At 34.4% G+C, this 18,990-nt stretch overlaps 1 protein-coding gene across 4 annotated transcripts in view; it reads right to left on the reverse strand.

The window, feature by feature from the left end:
* The window catches only part of PHIP (pleckstrin homology domain interacting protein), a 142,635-nt gene that overhangs the window by 42,969 nt on the left and 80,676 nt on the right, over positions 1-18,990 (reverse strand). For all 4 annotated transcript variants that reach the window (XM_055134740.1, XM_055134742.1, XM_055134743.1 and 1 more), the window contains exons 19-24: positions 18,165-18,348; positions 14,671-14,788; positions 10,517-10,657; positions 8,235-8,311; positions 5,317-5,545; positions 1,280-1,399 (exon numbers count right to left, since the gene is read on the reverse strand). In XM_055134740.1, the coding sequence (XP_054990715.1) occupies positions 1,280-1,399; positions 5,317-5,545; positions 8,235-8,311; positions 10,517-10,657; positions 14,671-14,788; positions 18,165-18,348 (869 nt within the window). The remainder of the gene's footprint in view (positions 1-1,279; positions 1,400-5,316; positions 5,546-8,234; positions 8,312-10,516; positions 10,658-14,670; positions 14,789-18,164; positions 18,349-18,990) is intronic.

An 18,990-nucleotide genomic window follows, 5' to 3' on the forward strand; every position in this document is an offset into this window, starting at 1 on the left:
TCTTAGATAAGTATTACGTAAAGAAGTTATTTCAAACTGTTTTCTACAGCTCTCTTGCAATGTAATCTTTTCGTTTTCATTTTTTACTGTCATCTGCCACCTGCTACTTTCTAAGGCTAATTAGTTTGCATGACTTAAAAGGTGTCATGCAATTTAATTTAATTTAATTTCTAACTGCTAATCACTGAGATATAATCCCATCTCCTAACATTCAAACATAAAATAAGAAGATGTGAACCTCTCGAGTAAAATGTTTTAAAATTTCTAGGTACACTCTATAAAATCATGAGCAGACTTTCAAAAAAATAATTTCTTATTCTAAGATAATAGGCTTTTTCAAGAAAGATCTAATTATCAACTATAGCTATTTAAACAACTTTCATGAAACAGAAGGAACCTAAAATGCCAATTACATTTTTATTTAAACCTGCAGTTAAGAAAAAATTGTGTATTTTAATTTAGAAAATAAAACCTAATAATACATCCTAGGGTCAGAACTATAGCACAACAGATAGGGCAGTTAGGTGTTTTCTTGTACACAGTTGACCCATATTTGATCCCTGGCATTACATAAATTCTCTCCTGATTCTCTCCAGGAGTGATCTCTAAGTGGAGAGTCAGGACTAGGACCTGAGCACTGCCAGGTTAAGGGTTTAAAAAAAAAAAATAGAAAAAGAAAACCAAATAAATCCAAATCCATCCTATAGCCAGGAAAATAACTCAAGTAAGTAAGGCAATAAGGCACATGTCTGGATAAGCGCTGGCTTTAAATCTAATTCTTGGTAGTACCTGGTCATCAACACACTGGACATGACTAGCTGAGCTCTGAGAAGTGTACTGCTTTGGGTTCAGTACCATAAGGCTCACTAGACATAGTATCTCGAGAGTGGTTCTTGGGTCCCCTCAACGCTGTTGGAGGTCTAACCTTATTTAAAAAGTGAAAAATACATTTCTAGGTATTAAAATGCTAAAGATTTTTTCTATTCTTAAATAATTGCTACTGTAATAACTATAGTAGTCTCAAAAAAAAAAAATTAGAGCTTTTCTCCTACTTGGATTTTTCTCCTAACTATAGCTTGAATGTAATAGGTGCAATTTTCTAAAGATTTGCTTCAAGAACTATTAAAAAATGTTTAAAGTTAGTTACAAGAAATAAATAGAAGTTTTAAGTTTGAAAGTGTAGTTACAATTTCTTAAGTTCTGCTTTAAGATCTATTAAAAATATTAAGGTTAATTGGAAGAAATAAATACAGGATGTTTTAAAAAATTTTAAAAGTACCTCATCACCCATCTGTGGCACAAACGGGCATCTTCGGGGAATAGTATCTGTAATCCAAGTTGAAGGTAACCATTCTTCTAGAGTCAAGCCATTTTCTGTTAGTTCTCCTACAGCCAATCTCTAAGAGTTTAGAACATTATAAAATATTACTATCATAAAAGTATTCATCTGTCAATCTGTCCTTTAACTCTAAATGTAGTTAAACAGGAGAGAGGGAGAGTAGTTTGCACAAAAATGTTCTTAAAACCTTATTCTGAGAAGACGGCATTAGCGGTGACAGAAGTTTCTCAATCTTTTCAAATCACTGCATAAAAAAATTATTAATACTAAAACCCTACAAAATTCACATCAAAGATATCAATATATTTCCATAAACTCCACCCCATATAAAACCTGTATTCTTTGCTAAAAATTCTAGCAGTTCAAGAGGTACGCTGTAAGACTGAACATGATGGCCATTCAAGACTTGCATTGCAGACCACGACACCCTAAAGAAGAGAGAGAGAGTAAAAGGGAATGCGCCTGCCACAGATGGAGGGGGGCGGAGGGGGGCGGAGGGGGGATGGGAGGTATATTGGGAACACTGGTGGTGGAGAACGGGCACTGGTAGAGAGATGGGTACTTGATCATTGTATGACTGAAACATAAGCATGAAAGTTTGTAAGTCTGTAACTGTACCTCAGGGTGATTCATTAAATAAAAACTTTTTAAAAAATTCTAGCAGTTCATTAACACTTTATGTACTAAAACAAGACATAAAAGTTTGCCTAAAATTCAGTTTGGGTCCAGTTCAAAAACAAAAAGTTTTGGTTCAATGTTTGGGCATTAAATCCTAAATTTTATCTTTTATTTCCCTCCTTAAAATAGTCACCATTTTGAGTTAACACAAATTCACTTAAACAAGTTGACATCGGCACATACATCCAACAACACACACTTGAATGCCTTAATTGAAACAAACTGACATGCCAATGTAGACCTGCTCAAGAAACAATGCCACAACTTGACACTAGGGACAATTTGTAGCAACATTCATTTTCTTCTTCCAATTAACTGTTTCTTGCTAATTCTCACACACAGAAAGATCACTCTTTGGAGAGTAGAGTAGGGAATAAAAATTTAGGTATCTTTCTATCTCTCTATACATAAATATAAACGTGTGTGTGTGTGTCTTTATAAACAAGCCATTAGAGAATTTCAGGAATTAAAAAGATTATTCTGGATGCATCAGAGGAAGGAACTGTAAATAATGGCCTATGTCCCAAGTCCAGTCTATTAGTTTCTTGTATGAATCAAAATTTTCTTGGAACACAGTTGTTATTTGCTTTCCTGGCTGTTTGTTTTCAGGTTACCCTGGAAGAGTAGCTGGCCCTCTATAGAAAAACAAGATTTATATTTGTTTTAGAACAGAAGAAAATGATATAACAAAGACAAACAGAAGGCTATATATTTAAAACAAATTAGTGTTCATGCTAGTTCATATGATTATCATAGCAAAGTAAAGACATGTGTTGAACATATTTAGAAAACAGAACTATAAAAATTTCTTGATGACCAGATGCGGAACATGAGAGAAAAGGCAGTTAAGGAAGACTCTAAGGGGTTTGATGGAAACAATTGTAAGGAGTAAAAGGAGTTTGAGAAAAAAACTTACAAAATAAGTTGTGTATAAGAAAGAATTTAAATAACTTGATTTATTAAACTTATTATGTCCAATTAACAAGTAGAATGAGTATACCAGTTACACGCACAGGATTTGTTACCTACATATAGTGAGGTTGAGTTGTTTGAAAAAGTTTACCAGTAATTTATTAAAAATAAAAATGGAATAAAAGTCTAAAAAATGTTATACTATTTTAAAGCATATTAGATCAAATGATGTTGCACACATGGAAAAGTGAAAATATCAAGTAATGATGTAAAACCACATAAGTAAACAGTGTTTCTCAGATAACAAGATTAAGAAATATTTTCTCTACTTTTATATCAACTGGTTGGCTAACATCAAATTATGTAAACAAAATATAAATTGAAAGGAATATTCTATAGTAACTTAATCTTATATTAAAAATTCCCCCCATAAATATAAAGGCAGAAAGAGCTAGCCACATTACTTTAACACAGTGAAACAAAAACATGTCAAATAGTAGTGTAATCAAATGTGGCACTGTATAAAGAAGTCCAAGTTTAGTTTGTGGATAATTATCAAATCAAGGTGAACCAGATCCATCAAAATGCACTCTTATGAAGAAAGATTTTTCTCTTAATGACATGCCATCAGAACTTTAAAGTTTAAAACTGTCTTAACATTTAAAGATAAATTATCTTCTTTAAAAATGGCTAAATTAGTTTTAACTACTCTGTCTACCATAAAACATTAATGTCAGCCTATAAATATCATCACTGAAAAGCAAAACAGAAATGTGGGTAAGCACATGTAATATTCTCTTTGGTTAACCTTCTCTAGATAAAAGCAAAGGTGTTGATAAGAAAATCAGACTGTGGATTCAAATGAAAAAAATTCACAATTAGGACTAATAGATAGCTCCTAGAACTGGAGTACATGCTCTCCATGCTCCTGCCTGGTCCGAAAGTACCATTAGGAGTGTCCTTTGAATACTAGTTAGGAGCAGTCCATGAACACTGGTGGGTGTGGCCACAACCCCCAAAACAAAGAGTAGTTCTCAAGATAGAACAAACAAGAGTTCAAATGATGAACTCAACACTTAAGACCAATGCATTCTTTATTTTTGCAAATCTCACTGGGTAAGAAGACTATAAAGTCTCCCTGGTATTTAATTCTATTAATGAGAACATTTAATATTAAAAATGGTAAAATTAAAAAATAAAACCTTCCTTTCATTGAATCAAATATACTTCCCATTTAAATGGGACAGAATTTTTTGGACAACAGAAATAAATTATGTTCATGTATTTTACTTAAAAGTAAATGTAGGGAGCCTGAGATAGTATAGCCAGTAGGGAGCTTGCTTGGCATGCAGCAAACCCAGGTTCAATCCCTGGCATCCAATGATACCCTGAGCAATGCCATGATTAATTCCTGAGTGCAGAGCCAGGAGTAACCTCTGAGCATCGCCAAGTATGGCCCCAAAACAAAAACCCAAAAAAGTAAATGTAAAATTTCTCATTTAAAAAAAAAAATTGCAATTTCATAAGAACTACTAATTATTTCTGTAACATTAGTTAGTGGTCTCTGATTTAAAATGTACACATCATCTCTATTTCTACAGACCTAAAGATTAACTAACTAATTATAAATCATACATATGCTCTATAAATTAATGAAGGCTAGCTACAATAGTAGTACTTTATTTTTGTATGCATATCTTGTGATATCATGACAAGTTTTTCCTACTTTATTAGATGTGAAGTTTCCCAGTCACATTCTTTTCATTTTCACACTAACAATAAGGATGACTAAGTAATTATTATTTCATCGTATTATGCTTTTATGCATAAAATCCTACCAGATTTCCAAGAAATATCTGCTCCCTGGATTAAGTACTCAATACTCTCAAATGGCTAACAAATAATATAAAACTTGAATATATTGTGGCATACTTGGTAACTACTGTGAACTCCTCAGTTTTTCCTATTACTACTCATTACTACACTCAACAGTATTTACTTATCATCAACTAGTTAAATGCATGCTTTGTTTTCATACAAAACATTAACTTAAAAGAGTGAGGAGATTATTGGTTAGGGTAAATGCTTAGCATGTGTTCAATCTGAGGTTTAATTTCCTGTACTACTAAGTTCCTGAAGCATCTACAAGGTACTGCTGGGTGTGGCAATGAAAGCTCCCAGCACTGGTGTGGTGGCCAGATAATGTCCAGCACCACACAAATAAACATCACATCCTTATACCCTTGTACTGACCCACTAGCACAGGTATCAAGCACATTGCAAGAGGTGCTGAGGCCTCCTAAGCATCAACTGGGAAACCCCTATCTTTATAAATATAATTAGACACTTATTTATATTTATACATACACACACACAAAAAGAATCACCTTCTGTTTTCTTTCTTTGGGCTTCTTTTTCTTTGGTGATATTGGTCCATCTTTTTCTTCATTAATTTTTTTCCTTTCTTTCTTAATCTGTTTTTGCTTCTGTTTTTCATCATCTTCTTCATCTGAACTGCTTTCTGTTTTCTTGGTTTTATGCTTAGGAACTTTCTTTGGTGGCTGCAAGTTAATTCCTGCATCTGCTGTCCAGTCAGAATAATCACTGGAGTAGTCACTACAAGAATTTAATTACACACATAAGATATGTATAAAGTTGTTAAAAGGAAAGATTTCAGATCGGTACATACTAAATTAACTAAAAATCTTTCCCTAACTTTCAACTCATCGACTACTTTTTATTGTTGTTTACGGGTCACACACGCTGGACTCAGGATCACTCCTGATGAAGCTGAGGGACTACAGGCAGTGCTGGGGATCTGAGTCAGTCACTGCAAGGCAAGTGCCCTACCTGCTATACTCACCTCGGGTCCTCATCATCTACTTTACTACTAGGTGTAACTTAAATAGCTAAAAGATTTTTTACAAATACAATATAAAAACCCTTATTAAAAACAAATTAAATGAATCATGATTATATATTATTTCCGTTCAAAAAATACTAATTTCTGGTGCTAGAAATACATTAGAAATATTTTGGGAATATGAAACTAAGAAGCAAACTGCCACTGTCTTAAATTCTGGCAACAGCAAAAAAGAATAGCCTTGCATAACACATATAACATACGAAGCAACGATACCAAGAAGGAAATACAGCGATTACTTTTCTTGGGAAGTAGGGACAGAGTGAACTCTCACTGGGGATCACTGATGCCTTCATGCTGACTGATACTGCACAGGTAAAATCAGAAGTGCTTCTTGTCCAGTGGAGAGTGTACTGGTAAACTTTACTCAGCCATCTACACATGCCTGAGTTAGTATAAGGTAGACCTAAGGTTTCTGTAGATGATGAATAAAGTTTGCAAATACACCTGTGATTCAGAAAATAGAGGCTTTAGTATTTATTTTCTAATTCTTTTCATTTTACCTTTGGAAGAAGTTTTACTAATCCAATACTGCAGAGAATCTGGTTATGCTATCTTCTGTTTACATTTCAGTGTGTAAGACTATAATTTCATAGTTTTATAAATACAAATGTTTGAAAATAATTTAAAATATACTATATAGAACTGGAGCTATAGCACAGCAGGTAGGGCGTTTGTCTTGCACGCAGCCAACTAGGGTTTGATTTCTCTGTCCCTCTCGGAGAGCCCAGCAAGCTACTGAGAGTATCCCACCCACACAGCAGAGCCCGGCAAGCTACCCATGGCAAATTCGATATGCCAAAACTAGTAACAAGTCTCACAATGGAGGCGATACTAGTGCCCACTCGAGCAAATTAATGAACAATGGGATGATAGTGCATATTGTGGCAAGAGTATTTGCCTTGCACATGGCCAACCTGGGTTAAATTACTGGCATTCTATATAGTATCCGTGAGCTTGCCTGCCAGGAGTGATCATCACTGAGCACAGAGTCAGGAGTAAGCCCTGAGCAAGACTGGATGTTGCCCAGAAACAAAAACTAAACCATATATAAACTATAGCAAAGTCAATTAACATGCCTACCTATATGTTACAATGTGTGACCACACTCCATACTGCTGGTAGTTCCAATACCAGAAAGACAGACTTTTCTGGAATTTGAAAATAAAGTTTTCTACCACTGTCACTTCTACATAGGCATTTGTTAACATCTTCCTAAAAGTAATCATTACAACAAGAATCAAATAATGATGGTATTTTCTGGTATGATTTCATGACATTTTGAATTTTTAGAGGTCAGTAGACAGTACAGTAGATAAGGCCCCTGTAGTACTTGTGGCTGACCAAAGTTTTGATCCCAAGGATTGTAAAGAGTAATCCCTGAGCACAAACACAAGAGTAAGTCCTCATCATTCCCCTTTGAGGCCCCAAATACCACAGATTCCCCACCAAAAAAAAAAACAAAATTGAAAATTGAAAAAACAAATTTTCAGGCACTAGGTCTAGAAGCATGGGAATGCAAATGGAGAGAAAAGACCTATTCAAAATATTAACACTAATGCCAAAAGCAATTATTAAAAATGGCAACTGCCAAATACTCTCTGGATAAAAATCTACCAACATCAAGGCCAACCTACAAAACTTAGTCCAGGTTCCCCTAAGTGCTGAAGTCACTCACTTCTGTTCCTTCAATACAATCTCACTGCTGTCTCATAATATCAGACACTCTGTATTACTGAGCTCAAAGATTGAGCTTTTCCTTCCTTATTCTTCTAAATACATAGAACTACCAGATATAACCACAGATCATTATTTCACTATGCTATTGAAAAATTAGCTCTTAATTCTAAATTTGGCTCTTGGTCTTCCTATAGACTCTAACTCATCGTTTCTTCTGACAATTTTAAGAGCTACTGCCAGCAGTGGACTGAAGTATAATATGCTAAGATTACCATTCCCACAAAGTGACACTTTTCTGGCTACTAAGACCTTCCATGCACCCTTTTAATAAATATCAATCAGCAGTATAAAAAGGAAATCTTAATGTTAGAAAATTGCAATTAAAAAAAGAACTTTAAAGAAGGATTAACTTTAAACTCAAAGAGATTATGAAATATACTGCTGATAAGAACCTCTTTTATAAGGAATTCTAAAGGACTTTTTGTTGTTGTTTTAGAGCTACACCCGGGGGCATACTCCTGGCTCTAAACTCGGGAATCACTCCTGGAGGTGTGTTCGGAAGACCATACGAGATGCTGGGGATCAAACCTGGGTCAGTTTGCAAAGGCAAGCCCCTTACTTGCTGCACAGTCTCTTCAGTCCTTCTGAAGTTTTCTAAAACTTTTGTATTACATTTGAAGGAATAAAAATGCATGAAGTTACCTAGAACTGCCATCACTATGCCAAGCTCTCTCTTCCTCTTCTGATGTTCCACCACTGACAGCAACAACTTCACCTTCCTGAAAAAGAGAAATTTTATAGTATTTTATAAAACAAATTTTTTTATTATAAAAACCATCAAACAATGTATGATATGTAATCAAAGCTACATTTAAATAAGTTGTGAAGTGCAGGTCTAGTAGGCTTTTTTATTTAAAAAAAAACCAAATATAATTATTAAATATGTACAAGGTGCAACTCTGATCATTAAAGTTCTATTTAGAGCAATCTGAGAAAATGAACATACTTTTGCTATTTAAGAATCATTATCTTCTAGATTGAATGTAATAAATTCCATGGTTAACAACTGAAATCAATTGGGAAGAAGTCTAAAAATTTGTTTTCGTTTTCAAAAGTTATTTTAAAAATGTTAAAATCAGGAGCATTCTTACTAATATAACATTACTATTACTGCTAAAACAGCCTTAGCGTACACAAAACCCAAAAAACTCTGGTTAATATTTTATCCAAATGGCAGGTGATTGAAAATTATCTGAACTGTTTCTCTTTAGAAAATATTGACTTATCATTATAACATATTACCCTGATAAGTCATAACTTTATTCCTGGCTCCATGCTCAGGAATAACTCCCGTCGGTGATTTAGGGAACCATAGACAAGTGCCGGGGATCAAACTGAGGTCTGCTGTGTTTAAGGAAAGCACCGTACCAAATGTCTATCTCTCCAGACCAAAACATTGGGAGAAGGGGAGACGTGTTCATAAAGTATTATATAAATTTCTTCTGGAAACAAACTAGTAGATTTTATTCAGGAAATTTAATCTCTGCTCAATATAACAAGCTGATCTGAATCTGATCACTCCCAGATTTACTGCAGATTTAAAGGGAAAGAAGAAATACACTTTACTTTCTAAATACAATAAAGACTAAACAGCCCAGAAAGAGACTAAAACACAAAATATTTGCATTAAAGACTTAGGTGTGTCCCAAACATAAATTAAGTGTGCTCTCTCGCGCGCACACAGAGAGAGAGAGAGAGAGAGAGAGAGAGAGAGAGAGAGAGAGAGAGAGAGAGAGAGAGAGAGCCCGAGACTATATTCTGCTCTGATTGCCTTTGTAAAGTTATTCAGCCACACTAAAAAGATGTTAAAGCGGTTAACATGAATGACTCAAATTTTTTAACATGAATGACTTCAAAACTTTCACATATAATAGGAATCTAATTAAAACACAATCCATTTCATGAAAACATTTCAAAGTCACTGTATAAATTTTTCAAATATAAAGTATTTGTGAATAAGCAGCCTACATACATTTTGTATTTTTTGTAATCATGTGTCAATCAGTGTATTTTTCCAGACTGGACACATCATTTTGAATTAAAAACTAAAGCTAATGGAGAATACCCTTTAAAATGGTTGTAAAATAACCAACTTTAGTTAATTTTGCCTTGTTCACAGATAATCAACTCAAAGAATTCCATCTATGTTTAGCACTGCAAACACAAGGTGGCTTTAAAAATTGTATACTAATCAACATTTAAGATCACAGAGGCTCTGCAATAATCAGAGGAAGGGAGAAGGTGTTAAGTACTGTGGAAGGTTAATCTGTGATTGCAAACTGACTTTGTTGAAAGAATATGTAATTGAGTAGGGACAATGATGTTTAGAGATGACACCAATTTAAATTTATACTAGAGACAGGGCCAGAGAGACAGTACAGTGGGGAAGGTTCTTGCTTTATACATAGCTAGCAGCTGATCTGGGTTGGATCCCAGGCACCCCACAGGATCCCCTGAGCCCCTCCAAGAGTGATCCTTGAGTAGAGCCAGGAGTAAGCCACTGAGAGTGCCTCCTCACCACCCCACCAAACAAACAAAACTATACTGAGAAAAGCCAATTTGACAAATGCTTACTGATTTATTTTTATCAGTACAGAATAGAGATTTTGATATTATTACTTTAGCTTTTAAAGGCTTAGCTTTTAAAGTAATAGGAATCCAGGTATAATCCCTGCCTACAATTTAAAATTAGATAATTGTGTAATCCAAACCAATATTAAACAAGAATATTTAACTCATCTGCATTTGTTGTATAAAATTCGGATTCTGAATACATGTATGTGTGCCATGGTTAGAATATACACAGTACACCATATCATTCATTGTAGGATATAAAAATGTATTAGTTAGCATTTAAATGAGAGTAAGTGTGACAATGTTAAAATCAAACCTGAAAACAAATTTATTAATATAATGAATCTTACATCTGAAGAGCTAGTGCCATTTTCTATCTCTTCTGAAGGTCTGAGAGTCTCTTCCAATGCAGATCTTGTACGGTAATTGTGCTGATTTGCCTGTTGCTTTTTGGATTCCCCGAGATCCAGAAAATTCTCATGAACATGATTCTAGAAAAAAGTAAACTCATTTAGTTTCCTTAGAGGTCAAGCTTCGTAGTAAGAAAAGCATGTATTTTAACTATTAACTCATTCACATTTAAAATACAAGTGGAATGTTGTGCCAGCTCAATTATTCTAATAGTACATAAAGTTTAACTATAGGTTTGTATGTTAATTTACATGCTAACAAATGAGTTACAAAAACTTTCCTTCTGATTAGTGACACGGATTTAAGGTTTTACAGTATTATAGATGAAATCAAACATGTCCAATAGAGGAAATTTGATGTAAGGTATATTTGCAGAAGCAAACTGAACACCAAAATGGTGATCATGAACCAACTCTGTTACTAATATTTTAGGACACCAAGTAGCTACCTTCTGTAGATGAATGTTAGAAAAATATTCTGTGGCAGATGAGACTACAAATAGCACTCATTTTTAAAAAGTATGACAAAATAGATGGTACAGAGAAAATGAACTTGAGAAACAAAGGAACTGAGTACACAAAGTCAATATATTTTTTCAAAGTTATTCAATCCAGCTGTATGAACCATAGTTAAACTTTATGATTAAAATAATAATAATTCACACCTAGAAAAAAAGACATAAATAAATAAAGGAAAAGTTATGAAAATTACCTAGTGGCTTTGTACTATGCATGCAATTTATCACATAATAAATCATAACATGTCAAAGAATAAGAATAATCTATAAAGGACTGAGAGAAAATAACTGAAATTCTAATATCTTTATTTTTTGAATTAGTAAATATATTCTCAACCTAAAATATATTCTATTAAATGGCCAGAAAAATAGCACAGGGGTCTAGGTGCTGTAGATCTAGCGCATGGATAAGCCCAGTTTGGTCTCTGGTACTGTGTATGTTCCCCTGAACACAAAGCAAGAAATAATTCTGAACACATTTTTTCCCAAATAGCAGATTTTACATTTTTAGACAACAAAGTAATATTCCATAATACTATTGTGTAGTATGAAAATACTATAGTATAGAAAAGCGAGTTTCTTACTGTAGTATAAAATTACTACAGTTTCTTATTCATTCATCTGTTAATGGACTGACTCCTTGTTTCGAATGATGAGTATCTTTGAAAAATACTCTCTGGATATCCAAATTTAAAATTTCCTCAAAAAGAGCTTCAATCCTAGCTTCACTGTGCATCTCAAGAGATTTATTTCAGTTGTAATGGCAAGCAAAACATGAACGCTGTACTAGATATGAAAATACCAGTCACTACTTGGTCCACAGGGACAGTACTATTCACTACCAAATTTGCAGGATTCCTAGAGGCCAGACACATGGGTTTGCCAATGGGGTAAGGTGATGGCAGGATGCAATTCAGAGCTTTAAACATCATGATTCCGTGGGCTTAATATTTCAGGGGAGGAGCAGGCCCTAAGTGGTTATCAAGAGGCCTAGAGGGCCCACAGTGATTTGTGGCCAATTAAACCTACGTTCAATTTAAGTACCAAACAATGGTCTGACTGTGGTGTCAGGAATTAATACAGCCTTCCCTAGCAGTGCTCCGGAGCCTCCAGGTCCTCTAGAACTGCATCCAGTAAAGCCTAGAGATCAAACAATGGTTAAGGTAAGCACCTTAATCCCTATATATATACCCACAAGACTAAGTTTTACAAAGTAATTTTATTTCCCTTGAACCATAGCTTAATAGCACTTGGCTCTGACACTTTAATCAGCATTCTAACCAGAAAGCAGCAAATATTATTATATATATCAGGGATGCAGCCAATTTTGCTAACGTGGGTCCTGATTCTTTAATGATTATTCTGGTAATATAGTGAACCAATTTAGTTAATATAAAAATCTAACAAATTCATATTAATTTTGTAGTAATTCTCATTTTCTCCCAGAAACTTTAAGAATCTACACTCTTTCAATGTTTAAACAACTTTGTTTTTACTGGTAATATAAGTTCAGTTAAGAACTCAAAAACACTAGAGTTACAATGAAAAAAAAAAGTCTCTTCTCCTCTTCCAGATTATATCTGGTTCTCTTCTCCAGACCAATTTCCTATTATCAAGAGAGGCCTACCTTCCCTGACACAATCTATATATAACAGCTGATCATGAAGGCCAAAGAGATAGAACAGTAGGCTAAGTGATTACTCGCCTTGTATGCAGTCGACCTAAGTCCTATTCCTTACACTGAATATGGTCTCATGGGCATCAGGAGAAATAATCCCTGAGCACAAGGCCTAAACACAGCCAGATTATAGTCCCCGAAATTAACCCCCCCCCAAAGAAAAAACCAAACCAAACCAAACCAAACCAAAATAAAACAACAAAACAATAACAATAAAGGATCACTATATGTAGTTGAAGTTTATAAATACTAAAAAAAAAAGCTGAAGTTAAGTCCAAGATTAGCTTCATGTAAAGCAAGCGCCTTATTCTCTATAATACTTCTTCAGGCTCAAAGCTTAAATTTTTAGGTTACTTTTCCCCTCATGCATCCTTTTTTAACACACTATTTGTTCAGTTAGAACTCTAGTTTCTTATTTTTTATGTCAGATCTTAATATTTGTTCAGTTGGAATTCTAGTTTCTTATTTTTTATGTCAGATCTTTATTTTTCCTCCATCTTTTAAATGAAGCTTACTGATACAACTTACCCCTCTCCCCTTCCATATACACACACACAATACTGAAGAACACAAACACACCTATTCAGAAAAACATATGTGCCCTCTACTAAAGTCTTCTACATTAATTCTACATTCTACAATCCTAAATAAGGATACCTTGGTGTGTAATGGTAAGTATGCACACAAGACCAGACACTTGAGAGAGTATCTATTTTCTACTTTTTCCCCCTAGAAGGTTGGTGGGAAGCCACACACACAGGTGTTCAGGGGAACAGATGTGACGCTGTGATCACACTAGGGTTAACCATGTGCTAGGCAAGTGCCTTAGCCCATGTTCTATCTTTCAACATCTAAGAGATATTTTCAACACCAGGGGCATCATATCATCTGGAGTAAATTTATATGATAGAGGCATAAAATTCTACCTTGTTTCAGTCACTCTAATGTGAGGATCAAACCTACTGCAAAAAACCTACTCTACAGCTGCTTTCACATAGTTTTTGTTTACATACTGCATGACTGAAATCATAAATAAACCAGATAAAACAAAAGTAAACATACTATAAAATCAAGTAAGTGGCTGTCAGAAGGACTGGAAGAAGACGTGACTAAATAGACAAATGTATGGTGAAAAATGAAATAGGACTTTCAGTAATTAATATATTTAAAATATTGATTTGATGCAAAATTGAAAGGTATGCTAATACAATGTTACTTCAAACTGTTTGGGTATTAATTTATACCCAGAAGCAATATTAAGTATCCTTTACTAGATGAAAAAAACCTGCAACTGTGAAATATTATCTCATAATTCATACACTTTGTAATTACTATTATTAAAAGCCTAGAAGTTTATGTCTTCAAATCTTTCAGTAAAATGAGGTATTGTAAATATTATTGTTCTAGTTCTTTTTTCACATACGAAATTATAAACTCTTCTCAATGCAATGGAATGAGCTCTAATGCATTTCCTTAGAGAGCTATATAATAATTTATGTATACATACATGTTATGACCTCTTATCCTCCTTCTACCAATAGATACTACAACTATTTCCAGATTTCATAAAAAGGACACCATAAAGATAGGCATGTAAGTGCGGGCACAAATTAATATGTCTATCCATTTGCAGTGCTTTTCTTCCTAAAATTTTGGAAATTCTTCCAACTATGGGAAGGTATATCCTAAGAAGGATTAACCATATTAAAAATTAACCATATTAAGATTTAACCATATTAACCATTTTATTTCCTTCTTACAATGTTAACATTTTTAAAATACAAAGGAGTCTTAGAACAGTTTTAACACTTATATACAAACATTAAATATTTCAGTATTTACTTAATGTATTTAAAACAGTGATTTCACCATAACTTTGATAAGTCATTAATATTCACCTTTGAAACAGTGGGTATTTTATTCTCTTTTGGGATAGTAAAGTGTTTTCTTTTTTCTTCTGACCTATATGTCTTTACTTCTTCTTCTCCCTTTGCAGTTCTCCATTCTTCTTGCCTACTGAAAAGAAAATCGAAAGTCACACCTATTAATCTACAACTTTTATAACCGATTCCAAGAGGAGCATAAGGTGGCAGAAAGTGACTGTGATTCCTGGTATTTACATATGGAAATCTGTAATTCATCGAGTTCAAATTTAGACTGTACACTCTGAACATGAGGTAGTAAATTACCAGACTAGGTATGTGAACTCAACACTACCAGTTTGCTATAGCATTTAGCAAGCCATATATTAGATTCTTGATTATTCCTAAGGTTAATGTTCCAAGGATTAAAAAATTGAGAAAAATGTTAGTGTGTGGCTAGAGATAGTACAGGGGTTAAGGTATCTGCCTTCCAAGTGACTAACTCTTGTTTGATGCCCAAGACACCACAAAGTCCCCCACGGAATACCACTATGCAGTCCTAGAGGCCAAGTACAATCCCTGGCACTACAGGAGTAGAGCAACAGAACAACCTGGGGATCATGTATTGAACCACCAGCCCATGTGGCCAAGAATCAATGGAAGAGGACTCCAGACCTCTGGAATATTCACTGCATGGTAGACCCATTGGTTTGCAACCCCCTATCCTCAACTCAGTGTACGATTTCATAAAGTGATGATCTTATTTGTCTGATAAATAATTTTTTTAAAGACTTAACAGAACCTAGCCGAATTAATTCCTGAAACTTTGAAAGAATTACATGCTTTCCAGTGGAAGGCCAGTCAGACGTCCGCTGAATAAATTTTAAGTATATCCAGGCATTAGACTGTACTAAGAGAAACATGACTTTTGAACTTTAGTTTCATAAAATTTGAACTCACATAGGCAAATTTGACATTTTAGTTCTTTCCAACAGCAAAGCTTCTGAATCATAAACATACCAATTTTAAACTTTAATTATTTCGTAGAGCAGAACTGGAAAGGAATAAAAATTCAAACTTGGAGCAGCTTTGTAGTATTATTTATTCTTAGAGTATATTAATGTCATTTTACTTTATTGTGGTTGATCATAAATCTCAATGAAAATAAGAGGACTTCAAATCTTTGAAAAAACAAAATTTTGATTTAATTTCTTTATAAAAATTTAGGGATTTTTTTCCTAAAATTTTTGAGATAATTATAGAATCACATATAATTGTACTAAGTTCTTATATCCTATATCCAGTTTCTCATTTATGGTTGCATTTCTCAAAATGATAAAAAATACTATCACAACTGGGGTATATTAATGTTGATATAAACCACTATTCTTATTCAGTATTCCCATTTTATTTTTATGCAATGCATATTTAATACATGGATATTTAGTTCCATTCACATTTATCTAACTTATGTATCTAGTCATATACAGAAACATTCCATCACCTCGAAGATCCATTGTGCTGCTCTCTATCATATCTACCTTTTCCTTCCCTTCTCTTCCTTCCCCCTTCCCTATTCCAGCTCAAGCAATCATTAATATATTCTCTTATTTCTATTTTTGTCATTTCAAATCATCCTTAAGTGGAAGGATACACTTATAACCTCTGAGGCTTATAATCTAGCATAATTCCATCAAGATTCTATTAAATTATTAAATTGGTTAGCTGTTACTTATTATTTCTATGGTGTGGATGTATCAGTTTGTTTAGTCATATACCCAATTTAAAGACATTTGCGTTGTTTCTAGATATTCCAGACTGTTAATAAAGCTATGATCCATTTGTGTTTAAGATTTTGTGTGAACACAAGCTTTCCATTCTTCTGACAAATTCCTACAAACACAATCACTGGAGGATACAATAGTTACACGTTCTGGTTTTTGTTGTTGCTGGAAGGGTGGGGGAAAGAAGACTGACAAGATCCAGCCAATGAACCATGCAGTGTGGGTGAGTGTACCTATATGAACCACATCCTGACCCTACCCTCATGTAAAGTTTATGAAGAAAATGCCAGTTAGGAAAGTGGCTATGTTATTTCTTTATTGTCACCAAAGTGCACGAATTACTCTAAATCCTTTCTAGCATTTGGTGCTGTCACTGTATTCTAGTCATTCTAATAAGTACTATACAAATGATTTCACTGGGGTTTTAATTTGCATTTCCCTACTAGTGATATCACTCGAGAATCTTTTCATGTGTTTACTTGCTTATCTATGTATTTTCTTTAACGAAATTTCTATTCAAATCTTTTCTCATTTTATGATTATTTTTACTAATGACCTTCAGAGTTCTTACAACATGGCTAGTAGCCCAGAGGTTGACTATGAGATTCAAATAATTTTAACCAATGTTCTAGGCTAGACAATTTTAGGGTCTTCCTGGGCTAAGTTATAAACTATCTAACAAAACTGGATAGACCCAAAAAGATTTTAAAAGAATCTTTTTACATGAATATTACTATTCTGTTTTGTTTTTTTCTGCTTTTTAGGTCATACCCGGCGATGCACAGGGGTTACTCCTGGCTCTGCCACTCAGGAATTACCCCTGGCGGTGCTCAGGGGACCATATGGAATGCTGGGAATCGAACCCGGGTCAGCCACATGCAAGGCAAACGCCCTACCCACTGTGCTATATCTCCAGCCTGATATTACTATTCTGCAGGTAAAGTTCCAGAAAGTTGACAAAAACTCTGAAATAATGTCCCTAAGCTCAGTGAAAGATTATTAAATTAGAGAAACACATCTATTCCCTTCTTCATGTTCCTTTCTCATAAGCAGGGCCTTCACTATCAGTCAGCAACCCATTACTTAATAGCCTCTTTTCATCTCCTTATTCTTCTCCTTAAGTCATTAACAATGAACTAACACATTTTGAAAGGAAATAACTTAGTCCCATGTTCTTATTTATAATGTATAAGTTCTCCTCTTACATGTCAAAGAACCCAGTTGTCTTACAAAGGGACAAATATTGGGCATGCATTTGGGATTCATTATAAAGGCCATGCTTTCATGGGGGGGGACAACCACAACTACGAGGACAATCACCAGAACTATGTCAATTTAAGGAAAGACAATCATAATTTTTAATCTATTATTTTTCAAATTCTTTGGAATAGGTTTTTTACAAGATAGGTATTTACTACACCCTCTTCAAATCAACATTAAAAGAGTAAAGTGGAAAAAAATCCAGTAAAAATAAAGTTTGATGTTACTTTTTATTAAGAAAATCTGTGTATGTTTGAGATATGACAGTTATTCAAATCTACAAGTATATATCAAATCCGATCACATTTACATCTATGATTATCTCCCATTTACATATCCTCCTTTTGCATCATTTATATCATTAAGAAAATTATTATACTGAAAATTAAATTTTCCCTGGTCATGAAAAATACTAAATTATGAGAAAAATAGATTCTCTGAACAAAAAAAGAACTGTGGTACATAAAAGTTTACAACTCCTCTTACCTGGCTACACCAGCTGACAGTTCAGGCACTACCACTCTTCGACTCCAAGCTACTAGATCTCGTTCTGTGGCTATTTCACTTCTTGGTGCATTGCTGTGCATTTGTCGTACACCTTCAATTTGTCCACTACGCCTAAGTCCTACATTTGGTGGTGAATGAACCTCTGAGGTAGAACTTACAGAGCCTATATGAAGAAAATTAATATAGGATGTTCTAGTTAAGAACATATCTCCACCGGCTTCTAAAACCAAAAGCCCGTATTTCCACATTAACTTCATATATAGTAACTAGACTACAATACAGGAACTTACAAAAATTACAAAACCCCAGGAAAAGAGTTCAATGCAAATAAAACATGACTATTCAAGTGGTTATATAAATTAATGAATCATAGAGATGACTGGCACAAGCCACAGAGCAGCTGCTGACTTCTCTGAAGGGCTGGGGAAACAATAAAGCTCTGCCTATCAGGTCAAAAAAATTTTAACAGGGCAGATTCATGACAACAGCCAGATTTTTCACACAGGCAGCCAGTAACAACTTCAGAGGGGACAATGGAGTTGCAGAGACCAGCAACAATGCACCAGGTAACAAACTCTGCTATGCTAGTAGCAGCAGGGGGAAAAAAAATCCTTCCCATGCACCCAACACAGAATATAGTGCCTCTGCATCCAGAGTTAAGAAAATCTAAACAAGTAACGACAATCTGGGTTGGAGAGCTTCCACAGAGACCAAAGACAGCACCGACCAGCTGATTCACCTAGAGATCTCCTGGCAGGTGAGAGATACAAACAGTGAGCTGAAGAGGCTCACTTCTGGTCCAGCC

Source organism: Sorex araneus, chromosome 4, assembly GCF_027595985.1.
Source record: "Sorex araneus isolate mSorAra2 chromosome 4, mSorAra2.pri, whole genome shotgun sequence".
In the NCBI taxonomy this organism is placed as follows: Eukaryota; Metazoa; Chordata; class Mammalia; order Eulipotyphla; family Soricidae; genus Sorex; species Sorex araneus.